The 14643-nt window shown below is 36.6% G+C and overlaps 3 protein-coding genes across 3 annotated transcripts; 1 reads left to right on the plus strand and 2 right to left on the minus strand.

The window, feature by feature from the left end:
* On the plus strand, positions 1-9651 carry LOC125836197 (probable starch synthase 4, chloroplastic/amyloplastic). The gene is given in 17 exon segments (XM_049515311.1): positions 1-149; positions 814-1006; positions 2006-2087; positions 2226-3055; positions 3057-3295; positions 3379-3430; positions 4250-4372; positions 4462-4537; positions 4632-4816; positions 4894-5088; positions 5195-5266; positions 6121-6330; positions 7710-7835; positions 8543-8692; positions 8776-8837; positions 8933-9008; positions 9182-9651. Coding segments are annotated over 17 exon segments (2997 nt in total). The 3' UTR covers positions 9359-9651.
* Positions 9652-9905: 254 nt separating this feature from the next.
* On the minus strand, positions 9906-13464 carry LOC125836234 (chlorophyll a-b binding protein 1C, chloroplastic-like). Its single transcript, XM_049515394.1, has 2 exons — positions 13418-13464; positions 9906-10801 (listed from the first exon to the last, which is right to left on the minus strand). Exon 2 carries the CDS (start codon positions 10799-10801, stop codon positions 10004-10006), a length of 798 nt encoding a protein of 265 aa, XP_049371351.1. The 5' UTR covers positions 13418-13464; the 3' UTR covers positions 9906-10003.
* Positions 12534-13418, minus strand: LOC125836233 (chlorophyll a-b binding protein 1C, chloroplastic-like). The gene has a single exon (XM_049515393.1). The coding sequence runs from the start codon at positions 13416-13418 to the stop codon at positions 12621-12623; it is 798 nt and encodes a 265-aa protein (XP_049371350.1). The 3' UTR covers positions 12534-12620.
* Positions 13465-14643: the final 1179 nt, after the last annotated feature.

The raw sequence follows: 14643 nt of genomic DNA on the forward strand, positions 1-14643 counted from the left end.
ATGGAGATGAAGATCTCCAATTGTTTTTCGACGCAAAAATGGTGCGGAGGAGCACCTTTTTCTAGACAAGTAAATGTTCGATTCTATCCACTACCTTCTCAACGCTTGCCTCCAGCTTCAGGCAAAATGCGCCAGCGCCGCAATTTCAGGTAATCCAATTCTCTCCATTTCCGTTTTCTCGAAAATTGAGCGGAATTATATTTTGTAAGGATCAGCAGATTGCATTTCTGAAATAATTGAGCTGGTTTCGTTCAGTGATTTGAGGTTTATATGTGACTCATTGTACTTATTTTTAATTGAGTTGTTTAATTAGGTTTTGGAGTTTCTGATCAATGGAGAGTTGTGGAGACTGGAGAGTCAGTTGCTATTTGGTTTATTGTGATTTGAGGTTTTGTGTTGTGGAAAATTGTTCTAGTTTTTTTTTTTTTTTTTTTCGGTTTTAAATTAGGTTTAGGGGTTTATTTGAAAGCCTATCGGGATGAGTTGTTGAGTGGATTTGAGTTGACGAGAATCATTTGCTTTAGTTTCTGTTAGCAGGAGTTGGTTCTGTGATTTGAATATTTGTAATTGTGGAGAAGTCATTTGAGTTTTTGAATTGTTATGATTCCTGGAACTTGGAACTGCAAAAGATGAAAGCAATTGTGATTGAAGAAGTTGCAATTTATTATGTAATCTGGAACTTTAGTTAAATGGATTGGTGAAAAATGTATTTCTAGAAGTCGAGTAGATCATATAGTTGGGATCACGAAATCGATCTTCTTTTCTATCTCCTGCTGCATTAGTTAACTTTGTTTTGAAATTTCTAGTTTGCAGAACAAAAAAAAAACAAAACAAGACGATAAATATTGAACGTCCAGATGTTGATCTTCAGTCAAGTGATGATGTAGATTCCGATATTGAAAAGATGTCCAAACAAAGCCTATTAAGTTCAAATCAGGAAGTTTCAATCGAAGAAAATGTTGACACTTTGACGGAAACCAAAAGTTCAGATGAGATTACTTATTCGGTATGCTCTTTGAGATATTACAGTATGAGATACTTGTAGTCAATATGTACTGTATGTGTGTTGAATAAGGGTTTTCAGGTGTGTCATCCAAATTAGCCCTTTCATTGAATTCTCTGAGTGGAGCTTTTCACAAATCCTGAACCCTATTAAAGCTATATGAAAATCTCAGGCATGCATCAAAGAGTGCCTTGAAGAGACATGCTCTTATTTTGCCATTAACAAATAACTAAGTCTCTCAGCATTTGAACTAAATTGCTGTATCTTGTGCTTTTTTGATGGATAAGAATTTATATTATGACGTATGAACTATGTGCCAGGGGTGGGTGCTTCCATTAGAAAAAAGAGAGTCCCCAATGTATTCATATTCAATATCAAATGGCTTCATATACACCAGAGTTTTAGTTTCTGTACACCAACAAATACTGTAAGAAAAACGGAGTTCTTTAAATAGTTTAAGTAGTAATTAAAAAATTCCCAAAAGATTAACCAAAGAAAGCTTAATGCACTTGCCAGACCTTCATGCCACATTTCTTTCTGCTGAGTATATAGGCCCCTGAGATTTCATGCCAATCAAAATATTTAATGCAGGAGAGTAATTATCTTGGACCTTTCTTTGCTTCTTCTCCTTCGCAATCTACCAGCACTCCCTTACATTTCTACGAACCTAAAATATCTACGATACCATTTACATAAATATGGAACGATCTATCATCAGTGTATAACAACTTAGAGCATCAAATAATATCCAGTTTATTGCTGTGTTAGGAGTAAAAGGTTAGGAATTCACTAGAGGTTTGTGCATATCATACATCTTCAGAAATAAGCTCTACCAAATGATCTTTGTTGCTTTGTTCCTCGCTAATAAGGAAATTGAAAAGATTCTTGTTTCGTATGAAGTCTTTAATTGGTATTGTCTTTTGCATTTTTCTCTTTTGTCAATTTATCCTAATGGTGCAAATTACTTGGGATCATAAATTGAATACCTCATAATTGAAACAGTCTGTCGACTCAAACGAGGAGGGACAACCTTCAAGTGTTCATCTTAAGGATTTGATTGGCATGATAAGAAATGCGGAAAAGAGTAAGATAGTTCTGGTTTTCATTCTTTAAGTTCACTTATTTTTACTATTTTATGGTCTTCTCCTTGGGAATTGTGTGAATTTCATCAAAATTAAAAGATCATTGTGTAACTTCATTACCTTCTGAATAACATCTGTAGATATTCATCTACTCAATGAAGCTCGTGTCCATGCGTTAGAAGAACTTCAAAAAGTTCTTGGAGAGAAAGAGGATTTGCATGGGAAGATCAATATCTTAGAAATGAAGCTAGCAGAAACTGATGCACGGCTCAGAGTTGCTTCCCAAGAAAAAATACACGTGGAACTTCTAGAAGACCAGTTGGAAAAGCTAAAAAATGAATTGTCTAGCAGCAGAGGCAGTGAGGAAAATGTGCTTCATGTGAATAATTCAGTTCCTCTTTCACGTAGTGATTCTGTTAATTCTCTGAGTGAGGAATTTGATTCGTTAAGGAAAGAAAATATATTATTGAAGCAAGATCTTCAAACGATGAAGTCAGAGCTTAGCTTAGTCAAGGAAACAGATGAACGCATTTTAATGCTAGAGAAAGAACGATCAGTTCTTGAATCTTCTTTAAGTGAGTTGGAATCTAAACTTGCTGCATCTCAGGAAGATGTTTCAGAGCTCTCTTCCTTGAAATCAGAGTGCAAAAATTTATATGAAAAGGTGGAACACTTACAAGCGTTGCTAGCTAAGGCAACCAAACAAGCAGATCAAGCAATATCAGTGCTACAGCAAAACCAAGAGCTGCGGAAAAAGGTTGACAGGCTTGAAGAATCTCTTGAAGAGGCTAGCATCTATAAACTTTCATCTGAAAAATTACAGCAGTATAACGAACAAATGCAGCAAAAGATAAAACTTCTTGATGAACGCCTTCAGAGGTCTGATGAAGAGATACAATCTTATGTCCAGCTGCATCAGGATTCTGTCAAGGAGTTTCAAGATACACTCAATAATTTGAAAAATGAAACTAAAAAAAAAAGCTCTAGATGAACCTGTAAACGAGATGCCTTTGGAATTTTGGAGTCGGTTATTGTTGATGATTGAAGGTTGGTCTATGGAAAAGAAAATCTCAAAGGATGATGCAAAGTTGTTAAGAGAACTGGTCTGGAAGAGAGATGGAAGTATTTGTGATGCATATATGTCATGCAAGGAAAAGAATGATCGTGAAATTCTAGCGGCATTTCTTAAATTTACTTCATCACCAACACGGTATGTCTGGTTTCAATAATTCGTCACTGAATATTCCTAGTTTGAGGATATAACTTGCAGTTTCTTTTCTGGTCAACCAATAGTCCAGGACTGCATATCATCCATATTGCAGCCGAGTTGGCGCCTGTTGCAAAGGTATAATCGCTCACCTCTGTGGATTGCCATCCTCTGTTAGATGAGATATGAAACTTAAGCTTTATTTATTTGTGTAACAATTTCTTCAGAATGGATTATTGGATTGTATGTTCTGTATTTAGACCGAAGTTGTTTTCTCCTTACATCGATGTACTAAAGGTGGAAAGACAAGTTACTAAAAATAATTAAATTATAGCACCTTGATTTAAATATGAAGGCAATTAGTATGAGTTGGTTATAGATCATCTTTATCATAATTCCAGATAACTCTAGGTTAGACCAGAATCACATGCACCTAATCTATAAAAAAGTTATGTTCTCTTCATCTGTGCATTGTGGAATTTTCCTGTTGGCTGATGCTAATGTTTATTTGGTAAAAGTGTATACTCTCCTTTTCTCAAAAAAATGTTTGTTTAGTACAAGTATAGCAAAGTATGCTGCAAGCATAGCTGGCCAATGAGTGGTATGAGTGTATGAAAAACAAGTACACTGAACACAATTTATCATAACAGTCTCATTTATTCCTTACTGTGCAAGATAATCAAAATGCAGCCAGTATTTATACTGTTGTGATCTTGTGTCTTTCTTTTATTTGTATTTCGTTCTTTGTTAGTCTGTTATGCTCTGAAAGTTGCACGTTCTGTTGATAGACAGTAATATATCATTCATGATATTTATGTATAATAAGCTTTCATGGTCAATGTTTTGGTCAATTAAGCAACAACTATGAAATTATATACTTAATATTAAGCGACAACTGTATTGGAGGCATTTGTAATGTTTAAATTATCTAAAAGGCGTTTCTTAACTGTCTCACAGGTAGGTGGTCTAGGGGATGTGGTGGCAGGTCTTGGCAAAGCTCTGCAGGAGAAAGGACACCTTGTGGAAATTGTTCTTCCTAAATATGATTGTATGCAGTACGAGTCGATCAAGGACATGAAGGTATGCTTAAAAATTGACATTCACATCATTACCTTAGTAGCCAGGTTGTGATACGATTTTGGATTGCGCAAATGGTTATGCTTTTACAGGTCTTAGATGTGGTGGTTGAGTCATATTTTGATGGTCGGTTATACAAAAATAATATCTGGACGGGCACTGTTGAAGGTCAAGAGTATTTACGCTCCACAAGGGTCCATTTCTTGTTACATTTTTTGCCTGTAGGTTTGGCTATATCATATTTATTTATTTTTGTTTTCAGGCCTTCCAGTTTATTTTATTGAACCTCAGCATCCTGGTAAATTCTTCTGTAGAGGACAACTTTATGGAGAGCACGATGATTTCAAACGATTTTCATTCTTTAGCAGGGTAGCACTTGAATTACTACTTCAGGCTGAAAAGAGACCAGATATAATTCATTGCCATGATTGGCAAACAGCTTTTGTTGTAAGATCGATTCCAATTTCTGTGGTAACTTTTAGCAGCTGTTTTTCATACATTCAGGATTCTATTATTTCATGAAGGCACCACTTTATTGGGAAATATATGTGCCAAAAGGATTGGACTCAGCGAGGATTTGCTTTACATGCCATAATTTTGAGTATCAAGGGACTGCACCGGCATCAGAATTAACATCTTGCGGTCTTGATGCTTATCACTTGAACAAACCAGATAGGATGCAGGACAATTCAGCAAATGATAGAATAAATCCCGTGAAGGTAGCAAAATATCTGTTGATAACTGGTTGTAACTGATCTTGGTGGCTCCTTTCCTTTCATGTCAACTTTTTTAATACGTTGTCGATGTGGTTCTTTCTTGTTCCAGGGTGCAATTGTGTTCTCTAACATTGTTACCACAGTTTCACCAACTTATGCTCAAGAGGTCCGCTCTGCTCAGGTATGAATTTCATTTCTCTAAGCATCTTCTCTCACATTCTGTTTTCATGCAGCATCCAGTCATTTCTTTTTTGTCTTATACTTGAGTAATTGGTTTCTCTAGTGAGGCATGATAGGTTTTGTTTGAAATACAACTAACATAGGACTTTGACTTCTGAATTATAGTTTCTGCACAGCCTGAAATGACCTGTTGCCATTTTCATAAATAAGTAAAAACTTCTGTTGTTGCCAAAGAGTCTCAAAATATATTTCTTTTCCTTCTTCAATATTCTTTTCCTTGTCTTTCTTTCTGGTATTAAAGATGGTGAATATTCCCCTGATGTCTTCAAGGATCGGTATGAAATCTAATGTCTTCTGTAAACAAGTGATCCGAGACATCCTTGATTTTGTAGAAGGTCCAATGATCATGTCTTTGGGTCTTCATTGATGATTTAAGTTGCCATATGGCCTATATATTTTCAAGATGGTAAAACATACTACTTTTGACAAAAACTTTAGAAGACCTTGAAACTTATTGGTGGTACACCTGATATTTGACTTGATCAGAAGCTTATTCAGATCTGTGAAGTCCAAAGGTGGTTTGGCAGAAGGATCTAGTTCTCTTCAAAAATTGAGTGCACTTTCATTTGACCTAGGCTTTGTTTCATATGGTACATGATGATCGTTAAGTTTGTAGAATGATCCAATTTGCAAAATGATTATATAAATTACTTATGCATGTTGTAAGTAAAAAATCCCCTCCTACTAGGCAAGGAAAAAAGTTACTTTGACAACCTGTTATCATGTTTAGATAATCCTTTACACCTTGCCTGATGAATTTCTGCCTCAAAGTCAATTTTCATTTCTAATGTACAGGGAGGAAAAGGACTTCATGCAACAATTAACTCCCATTCTAAGAAATTTGCTGGAATTCTGAATGGAATTGATACTGATGCTTGGAATCCCGCTTATGATAATTTTCTTAAGGTCCAATACAGTGCCAGTGACATAGATGGAAAAATAGAAAATAAAGAAGCTTTAAGAAGACTTCTAGGGCTCTCTTCTTCTGACTTTAGACAACCATTGGTAAGAATTTCCTTTTTTTGACTTATGGTTATGATGTCAGTAATTTATTTATCAGTGAGTGATTATGATGTCAGTATTATACTGCCATATCACCACAATGCTTTTGTTAGTTTATGACTGACCTTTTAAGTATGAGATTCAATACGAAAATTATTACTTCCTCCGTCTCATTTTATGTGAAGGTATTTGACTTGATTGAAGTTTTAAGAAACAAAGAAGATTTTTGACTTGTAGGTCAAATATATGCGAAGTGTCAATATTTTCCTTTAAATGAGTGATGGAGAGAGTTCCACATGTATTTTCATTTTAAATCAAGTGGATTCCAACAAGCCATGTCATTTCAGGTAAATGTGATGCTAGGATTAGATAATTTTGTAAAAGAGAATGTGTCGTTCTTTTCGGGAAAAACTAAAAAGGAGAGTGTGTCGATATAATGGGGAACAGAGGGAGCAACTACTAGCTTGCATTCCAATGGAATTAAGGGATTCCAAGTTTGGATTTGGTGGCAAAAAAATGTTTAAAAAAGCGGAATACTGCTGAAACTACCATTGGTTTCAGAGGATTCCACTAGTGTGAATTTTCTGCAGAAAAAAAAGAAAAGAAATGCACTAAGTGATGACTGTGTTTATTACTAACTGAGTCCATGAACAAGATTACAAAGAGAGGCAAGATTACATGCAGTGACTGAATTTAGTTGGAATTTCTCAGCCAAACCTTTAAATCTGACTATGAATTCTCTAGAGCTGCAAAGCATGCTGGTGGGTCTTCCTAAATATTTGTATCCGTGTGTGTCATTTAGTTTCATTGTATATTGCATGGTTTATTATCCTTCTCTCAAGGTAATCCTGTTCACTCCATTAGTTAACACGGGATAATATCTCATCAAAGTTAACTCTAGAAATGTTTCATTTTAAATAAAAACCCTTTTGAATAAAGTCTAAGTTCATCGAAAATGTTAGAATAGCATGACATATGACAGTTGTGATGTTTTAGATTCCATGAATCATCCCACTGCTTTTATTTTATCTTAAATAATATTTGGATGACATTATGACAATGCTGCACTACTCATTTTATTAATTTATTGTACCAATTGACCTTTCTTGGCATCATCATCCTTATATCACAAATTCTGATGTAAATGTACTCATTGCATATAACTGAAGTTGAAAAGCAAAGACAACAAAAAAGACATGGCGTACGGAATGTTAAAAGTTTCAAACACGATATTGGATGAGTAAGCTAATGATTTAAGAAGAATAACAATTGGGTGGATATACTAATTGACATTGCATTATAATTTGCTACGGTTACTCTTTCCTTTTTGATAAAAACTTCCATATCACTTGTATATTTTAACTAAGATTGCCTGGCTACAGGTTGGTTGCATAACAAGACTGGTTCCTCAAAAGGGTGTGCATCTTATTAGACATGCCATATATAGGACTTTGGAGTTGGGAGGTCAATTTGTTCTTCTTGGTTCTAGCCCAGTGCCGCATATTCAGGTAATGATTTCCTTTTCCTATGCTATAAGTAAATACAATCATCATGTCGTCTTAATGACGGTGTCAACATTATATATTTTGCTGATTTTAGCACACAGATAAGCTACTTTAGCTCAATTTTTGAAATTCGTTTATCAATAAAATGTGAAATACGGAAGAAGAAAAATAGGTTCTACATGTCCAGTTTCGTCAATACGAATTCACGTCTGTACAGGAACAAAGCTGTTGGTTTTCAATTTTATGTGTTGGATCTTCTAGTTGGGGGTCCATGAGAATGAACAATTCAGTAACCTATTCCTTCCAGTCTAGCAGTTAGATCTTTTTGTTCCTGTGCTAATCAAGTGAGAAATCCTGCCTTTATGGAGACATCCAAAACTTGGAAACCCCATAGCAACTCTTTCTGATGATTCAAGAATGGTTGGTATCAGCCTCAGTTATATTCTTTATAAAAGGTTCGCTTGTCTTTTCTTTGAGATGATGTCTTTGTTAAGGTAAGGGGTGCTGGTTTCTTTAAATTTCTCTGTCAGATGTTTTTGGCTCAACTTTAGTATGTTATATCTTCCCTTTTTCCACGTTTATTTCTTATCAAACCATTCATGTGAACTTGTCTGCACTTTGCTGTGGACTCCTCCACTGTTGCTCCACCCCTTGTGCATCCTAGCATAATGTTTAGAACTTTGTCAACTCATACATCAATATTTGTGCAGAGGGAATTTGAGGATATTGGAAACCATTTCCAAAATCACGAACATGCTCGGTTGGTATTGAAGTATGATGATGCTCTTTCCCATTTGATATATGCAGCATCTGACATGCTTATTATCCCTTCCATCTTTGAGCCTTGCGGCCTTACTCAGGTCATTCCACAGTTGCCTGAACGTGTAGAATAACTCAATACTTTTTAAGTTCTAATGCTTGAATCTGAATTCCATTTGTGCAGATGATAGCGATGAGATATGGATCGATACCAATAGCTAGGAAAACAGGGGGCTTGAATGATAGGTTCGTCGATGCGGAACATCAGGACTTCTTTACTAGTCAGCTTTCATGGTTATACTGTTTCAGATTTATTATTAACCATTCAAATCTGTTTGCAGTGTTTTTGATGTTGACGATGACTCAATCCCACTTCAGTTTAGAAATGGATTCACATTTGCGACTGCTGATGAACAGGTATCGGCAATTTAATAGCTAAGAGCCTAATACATTAGTAAAAAGTTGTCCAAGACACAATTCTAGTTCAGTTTTGTGGCATTATAGCAAATTATTACAGTTCAGAATTTGCATCAAGCTTTGCTTTTTAAATGAAATATATAAAGTTTGATGTTGCACTGTTCCATGACCAGGGATTCAACAATGCCTTGGAACGTGCATTTAACTATTACATGAACAATGCTGAGACTTGGAAAGAGCTTGTTCAGAAGGTCATGAGCATAGATTTTAGTTGGGATTCATCAGCATCACAATATGAAGAACTTTACGAGAAGGCTGTGTTGAGAGCAAGAGCTGCAAGTCGTAGTTGACCTCATTCCGATCACGATTTGTTAATTTATTGATCTAGTTAGCTGCTTGAATATTCAATCATTGTGTGGCAATAGCATCCACTCGAGGATAACAGGGCGAGCAACCACTTCACTGAACATTGTGATTTCACAGTAAGTATAATGCATTTACAACCTCGGATATCAAAGGTGTAAGGCAGAATTGGCATACCAGCTGTGAAGCTTTTCCGGCCAGAAATGAGCAACTCAGTTTAATTTACAATTTTGTGTAAATCTTTATGTTGTTAGTACAATATATTCTTTTGGGCCAAGTAAATACTTTTCATAGTGCTTAAAGCAAGAATATAGACAGTGTAGTCAACTTGTTTACGTTCGTGAGATCATGTATAGATTTTTTTAAAGAGAATTCATTAAATTAAATAAGCTGCTGTAGTTGTAAATTCAAGTTTAAGCTTTCAACATAGCATTACAGTTTTTCTAGTTATTGCTCATATGTGGAAGTGTATAATTTGTTAATGCTTGATTCATGGGTTGGCTTAGGAAAATGAAACTCAGTACAGAACAGCCATTCAAACACAAACAAAATTTCATTATATTGTCAGGTAGCACACTACAGCTTTACAACGGTCATCAAACGACCAGAAACTTGAGAATGTTTTAAGATTCTTATTTTCCGGGGACAAAGTTTGTGGCGTAGGACCAGGCGTTGTTGTTGACTGGGTCTGCAAGGTGATCAGCAAGGTTCTCCAATGGACCCTTTCCGGTAACAATGGCTTGAACGAAGAATCCAAACATAGAGAACATAGCCAGTCTACCGTTCTTAATCTCCTTTACTTTGAGCTCAGCAAATGCCTCTGGATCATCAGCAAGACCTAATGGGTCAAAGCTTCCACCAGGGTAGAGTGGGTCGACGACCTCACCAAGAGGTCCACCGGCAATACGGTATCCCTCAACGGCTCCCATCAACACAACTTGGCAAGCCCAGATGGCCAAGATGCTCTGTGCATGGACCAAGCTTGGATTACCCAAGTAATCAAGTCCACCTTCACTGAAGATCTGAGATCCGGCCTTGAACCACACAGCCTCACCAAACTTGACACCGTTACGGGCCAAGAGCTCAGGGAAGACACATCCAAGAGCACCAAGCATAGCCCATCTACAGTGGATCACCTCAAGTTCACGATTCTTGGCAAAAGTTTCAGGGTCTGCTGAAAGTCCAGCGGTATCCCAGCCGTAATCACCAGGGAATTCACCAGTCAAGTAGCTTGGGGACTCACCAGAGAATGGGCCCAAGTACTTAACACGGTCAGGGCCATACCATGGGCTGCTAGATGGGGCAGACTTGGCGACAGCCTTTCTCATAGTGATCCTTCCATTTCCAGAGATTTCTGAGGCAGATGGTGAGAGTTTCACTGCTTGTCCAGCAAAAGAAGGGGAAGAAAGAGCCATTGTAGCAGCTGCCATTGTGTTTTATATTAAGAAAAAAGTAAGTGTTTGATGGTATGAAATGTTGAAAGTTGGGTGTGATGAAGATGAAGTTAGTTGGGGTTGAGAATAAATAGGAGGAAAGAGAGAGAATCATCTTATCAAGTGATATCTATATCTATGATCTCATTGGCTATCAAGATTCCATGTGTAGCACACTTGGCAATCTCCAATCCATCAACTTTCCATGATTTTACAAGGGGGGACCAACCAAAGTTGTCCTCCTATGTATGGCTACAAGGATTTCACTCTATCTATCTTGTGAGTTTACAATATGACACCTCCACCAGCAGGATAAAAGACACCAACTGTTTCTACAGATAGCTCAGTCAATGTAGGATCATTCGTGATGTTTTTTGATGCATCTATTCTCCCTGGTTTTACAGTTTATTAGTCAGCTTAGTAAGAGCATGAAAATTTGAAATGAATTAGTATTTGACTTACCGTTAGAATCAAATGCTTACCATCATGCCAAAAGCTATAGCTGATAGTAAAAACACAACTTTATTTCTTAACTAAGTCCACCAAACAAGCACCATGTTCGATCATGACTCCGATCCAGCCCCTCGTGGGCCTTGCCAGATATTGTCATTACTCAACACTTGCAAATTGTGGGAAATTAAAATTGCAATTTGCATGCTTAATTATGATTGCAAAAAGCAATGAGATTAACAGGTGATATTCGCTCCAAATATATTCTTTCCTAGTTAATAAAAAAAAAACAAATGAAAATACCTTAATTTCAGATATCTATTTTCTGAATATATTTAATTTCTTCCGGGAATCCGTCCCAAAAAAGTACTAAAAAAACTTCAACATCGGACCTTTTCAAAGTAAGTCAGATTATATGCTTCCCAGTAATAATATATATACTACTCATCAGCATAAGCAGGGGCAGAGCCAAGTAGAGTCGAAGACTTCATCCAAACCTCTTTTGGCAGAAAATTATACTATTTATACATGGTTAATTATAATTATATATTATATAGTTGAATTCCCCTTAGACTTTTTTATGTCGTTTACTTCTTTTCTATTTTCACATTTTGAATCCCCTTGGTAAAAATTATGGTCTGAGCATAAGTTCTAATTCACATAAAGTGAAGATATTGGTTTTTGGATTTTACAAATTTAAGAATACAACATTCGTATCGGATTCACCAAAAATACTGAGAATCCGACACACCTATTGACATTTTTGAAGAGTCCAAGCAAATAGCACCAATACACCATCCTTTTTCTTTCTTTCTTTCTTTTAACATAGATCCTTGAATAGATTTTTGTTAGTTAATCTCATGGTCATGAAGAGACATTAGTCAATAGTCATAATGATCACTATACACCAGTGTACGTGATAATGGAAAAATTTAATCGGGCTACAATTTTCAGCGCTTTGGCATAAAAATCTGCAGAGTTTTTCGAACTGGAAATTAAGGTAATTTATAAGGTTAACTTTTAAGCAAACAATATACTACCTGTTTGTTGTTATTGTCCGTATATATGTGTGTGTTAATAGCTCAAACATTGCATAGACGATGTACCTAATAAACATGCTCTGTTCTACAAATTGAAGTTTTAAGCTATAAACACCTTTACTGTGGTTTTTTAATTACCATATCCTCAAAAGTGTTCATTAGGGCTTTATTCTATTTCTTTTCTTTTTGGAATGAAAGTTTTAGTGTTTGATTCGTATCGTGGGTTTAGAAAATGAAAATTCAGGACTAAAAATCATTGGAATATAAGAAAAATCCATTCTATTGTCAACTCATTCACAACAACTTTACATGAAAATTTGAGATCTTCACTTTCCGGGAACAAAGTTTGTGGCGAAGGCCCAGGCGTTGTTGTTTACTGGGTCTGCAAGGTGATCAGCAAGGTTCTCCAATGGACCCTTTCCGGTAACAATGGCTTGAACAAAGAATCCAAACATAGAGAACATAGCAAGTCTGCCGTTCTTGATCTCCTTTACCTTGAGCTCAGCAAATGCCTCTGGGTCATCAGCAAGACCCAATGGGTCAAAGCTTCCACCGGGGTATAGTGGGTCCACAACCTCACCAAGAGGTCCACCTGCAATACGGTATCCCTCAACGGCTCCCATCAACACAACTTGGCAAGCCCAAATGGCCAAGATGCTTTGAGCATGGACCAAGCTTGGGTTGCCCAAGTAGTCAAGTCCACCCTCGCTGAAGATTTGGGATCCAGCCTTGAACCACACAGCCTCACCAAACTTGACACCGTTACGGGCCAAGAGCTCAGGGAAGACACATCCAAGAGCACCAAGCATAGCCCATCTGCAGTGGATCACCTCGAGTTCACGGTTCTTGGCAAAGGTTTCTGGATCTGCTGAAAGTCCAGCGGTGTCCCACCCATAGTCACCAGGGAATTCACCGGTCAAGTAGCTTGGGGACTCACCAGAGAATGGACCCAAGTACTTAACACGGTCTGGACCATACCATGGGCTGCTAGATGGGGCAGACTTGGCGACAGCCTTTCTCATAGTGATCCTTCCATTTCCAGAGATTTCTGAGGCAGATGGTGAAAGTTTGACTGCCTGTCCAGCAAAAGAAGGGGAAGAAAGAGCCATTGTAGCAGCTGCCATTGTGTTTATATCAAGAGAAAAGTAAGTGTTTGATGGTAAATTGTTGAAGTTTGCTGTGATGAGTTGAAGTTACAAGGGAATTATTCACCATATATAGGGAGTAAGAGGGAAAGAGTCCTTATCTAGTGATATCTATATTTATGATCTCATTGGGTATCAAGATCCCATGTATAGCAAGTAATGCAACTTGGCAATCTCTAGTCCATCAATTTTCTAGGATGTTTACAGGGGGACCCAACTAATGTTTTCCATCTATAAGTGGTTACAAGGCTTGAACTCTATTCTGTGATTTGTTGAGCTTACAGTATGATATCTCTTATCATTATCCATTGGAAATTTCTCCAGATTTTATCTAACAGCACTATATATCACTTAATGTAGGGTAAGGTCTGCCTAACACATTACCCTCCCCAGACATTACTTATGGGATTACATTCTATTTGTTGTTTGTGTTGTTTATCAAAAGATTAACTTGTAATTACTTAACAAGGAAAGACTAATCAAGATTTGAACTTTATGAGTTGTAGAATCTAGGACAACAACCTCAAGTATTAGTAATGTTGTATACATATTTAATGAATTTCTTAACAAATATACATGGTTTAAGCCAAAGCTATTTGGTTCTGTCAAATCGGTATGCTGAAGGCTACCTCTGTGTGCCTCCGTAATAAGTGATATGATTGTGCAAGTATTTTTGACAATGTTAATGCATAAAACTTAATTTCCTTTTCATAGTGTCATGTATCTGCTTACTATGTGTCCTTTGGTTTAAGCCAAAGCTATTTGGTTCTGTCAAACCGGTATGCTGAAGGCTACCTCTGTGTGCCTCCGTAATAAGTGATATGATTGTGCAAGTATTTTTGACAATGTTAATGCATAAAACTTAATTTCCTTTTCATAGTGTCATGTATCTGCTTACTATGTGTCCTTTTGGCTCTGATCATTATGTACCATGTTTGGAAGGATACCTGCCTCTGTTATATAAGCTGTCACACAGATGCTTTTACTCTAAAGATAGTACCACATGTATGCAAGGAAGGATGACTATACAAGAAATTTATGAATTTGTTCAAATGAAAGATGCTAATTAAATTAACGACATATCAGTATATTAATGATCTGGAAACTCGTATATATTACTCACTCCATTTTAATTTGTTTGTCTAGTTTTGACTTGTTATGGAATTTAAGAAAGTAAAGAACAGTTTTGAATCTTATGGTCTTA

The sequence above is a fragment of the Solanum verrucosum genome, unplaced genomic scaffold (assembly GCF_900185275.1).
Source record: "Solanum verrucosum unplaced genomic scaffold, falcon-dt-bn FXZP01000278.1, whole genome shotgun sequence".
NCBI classification, from domain to species: Eukaryota; Viridiplantae; Streptophyta; class Magnoliopsida; order Solanales; family Solanaceae; genus Solanum; species Solanum verrucosum.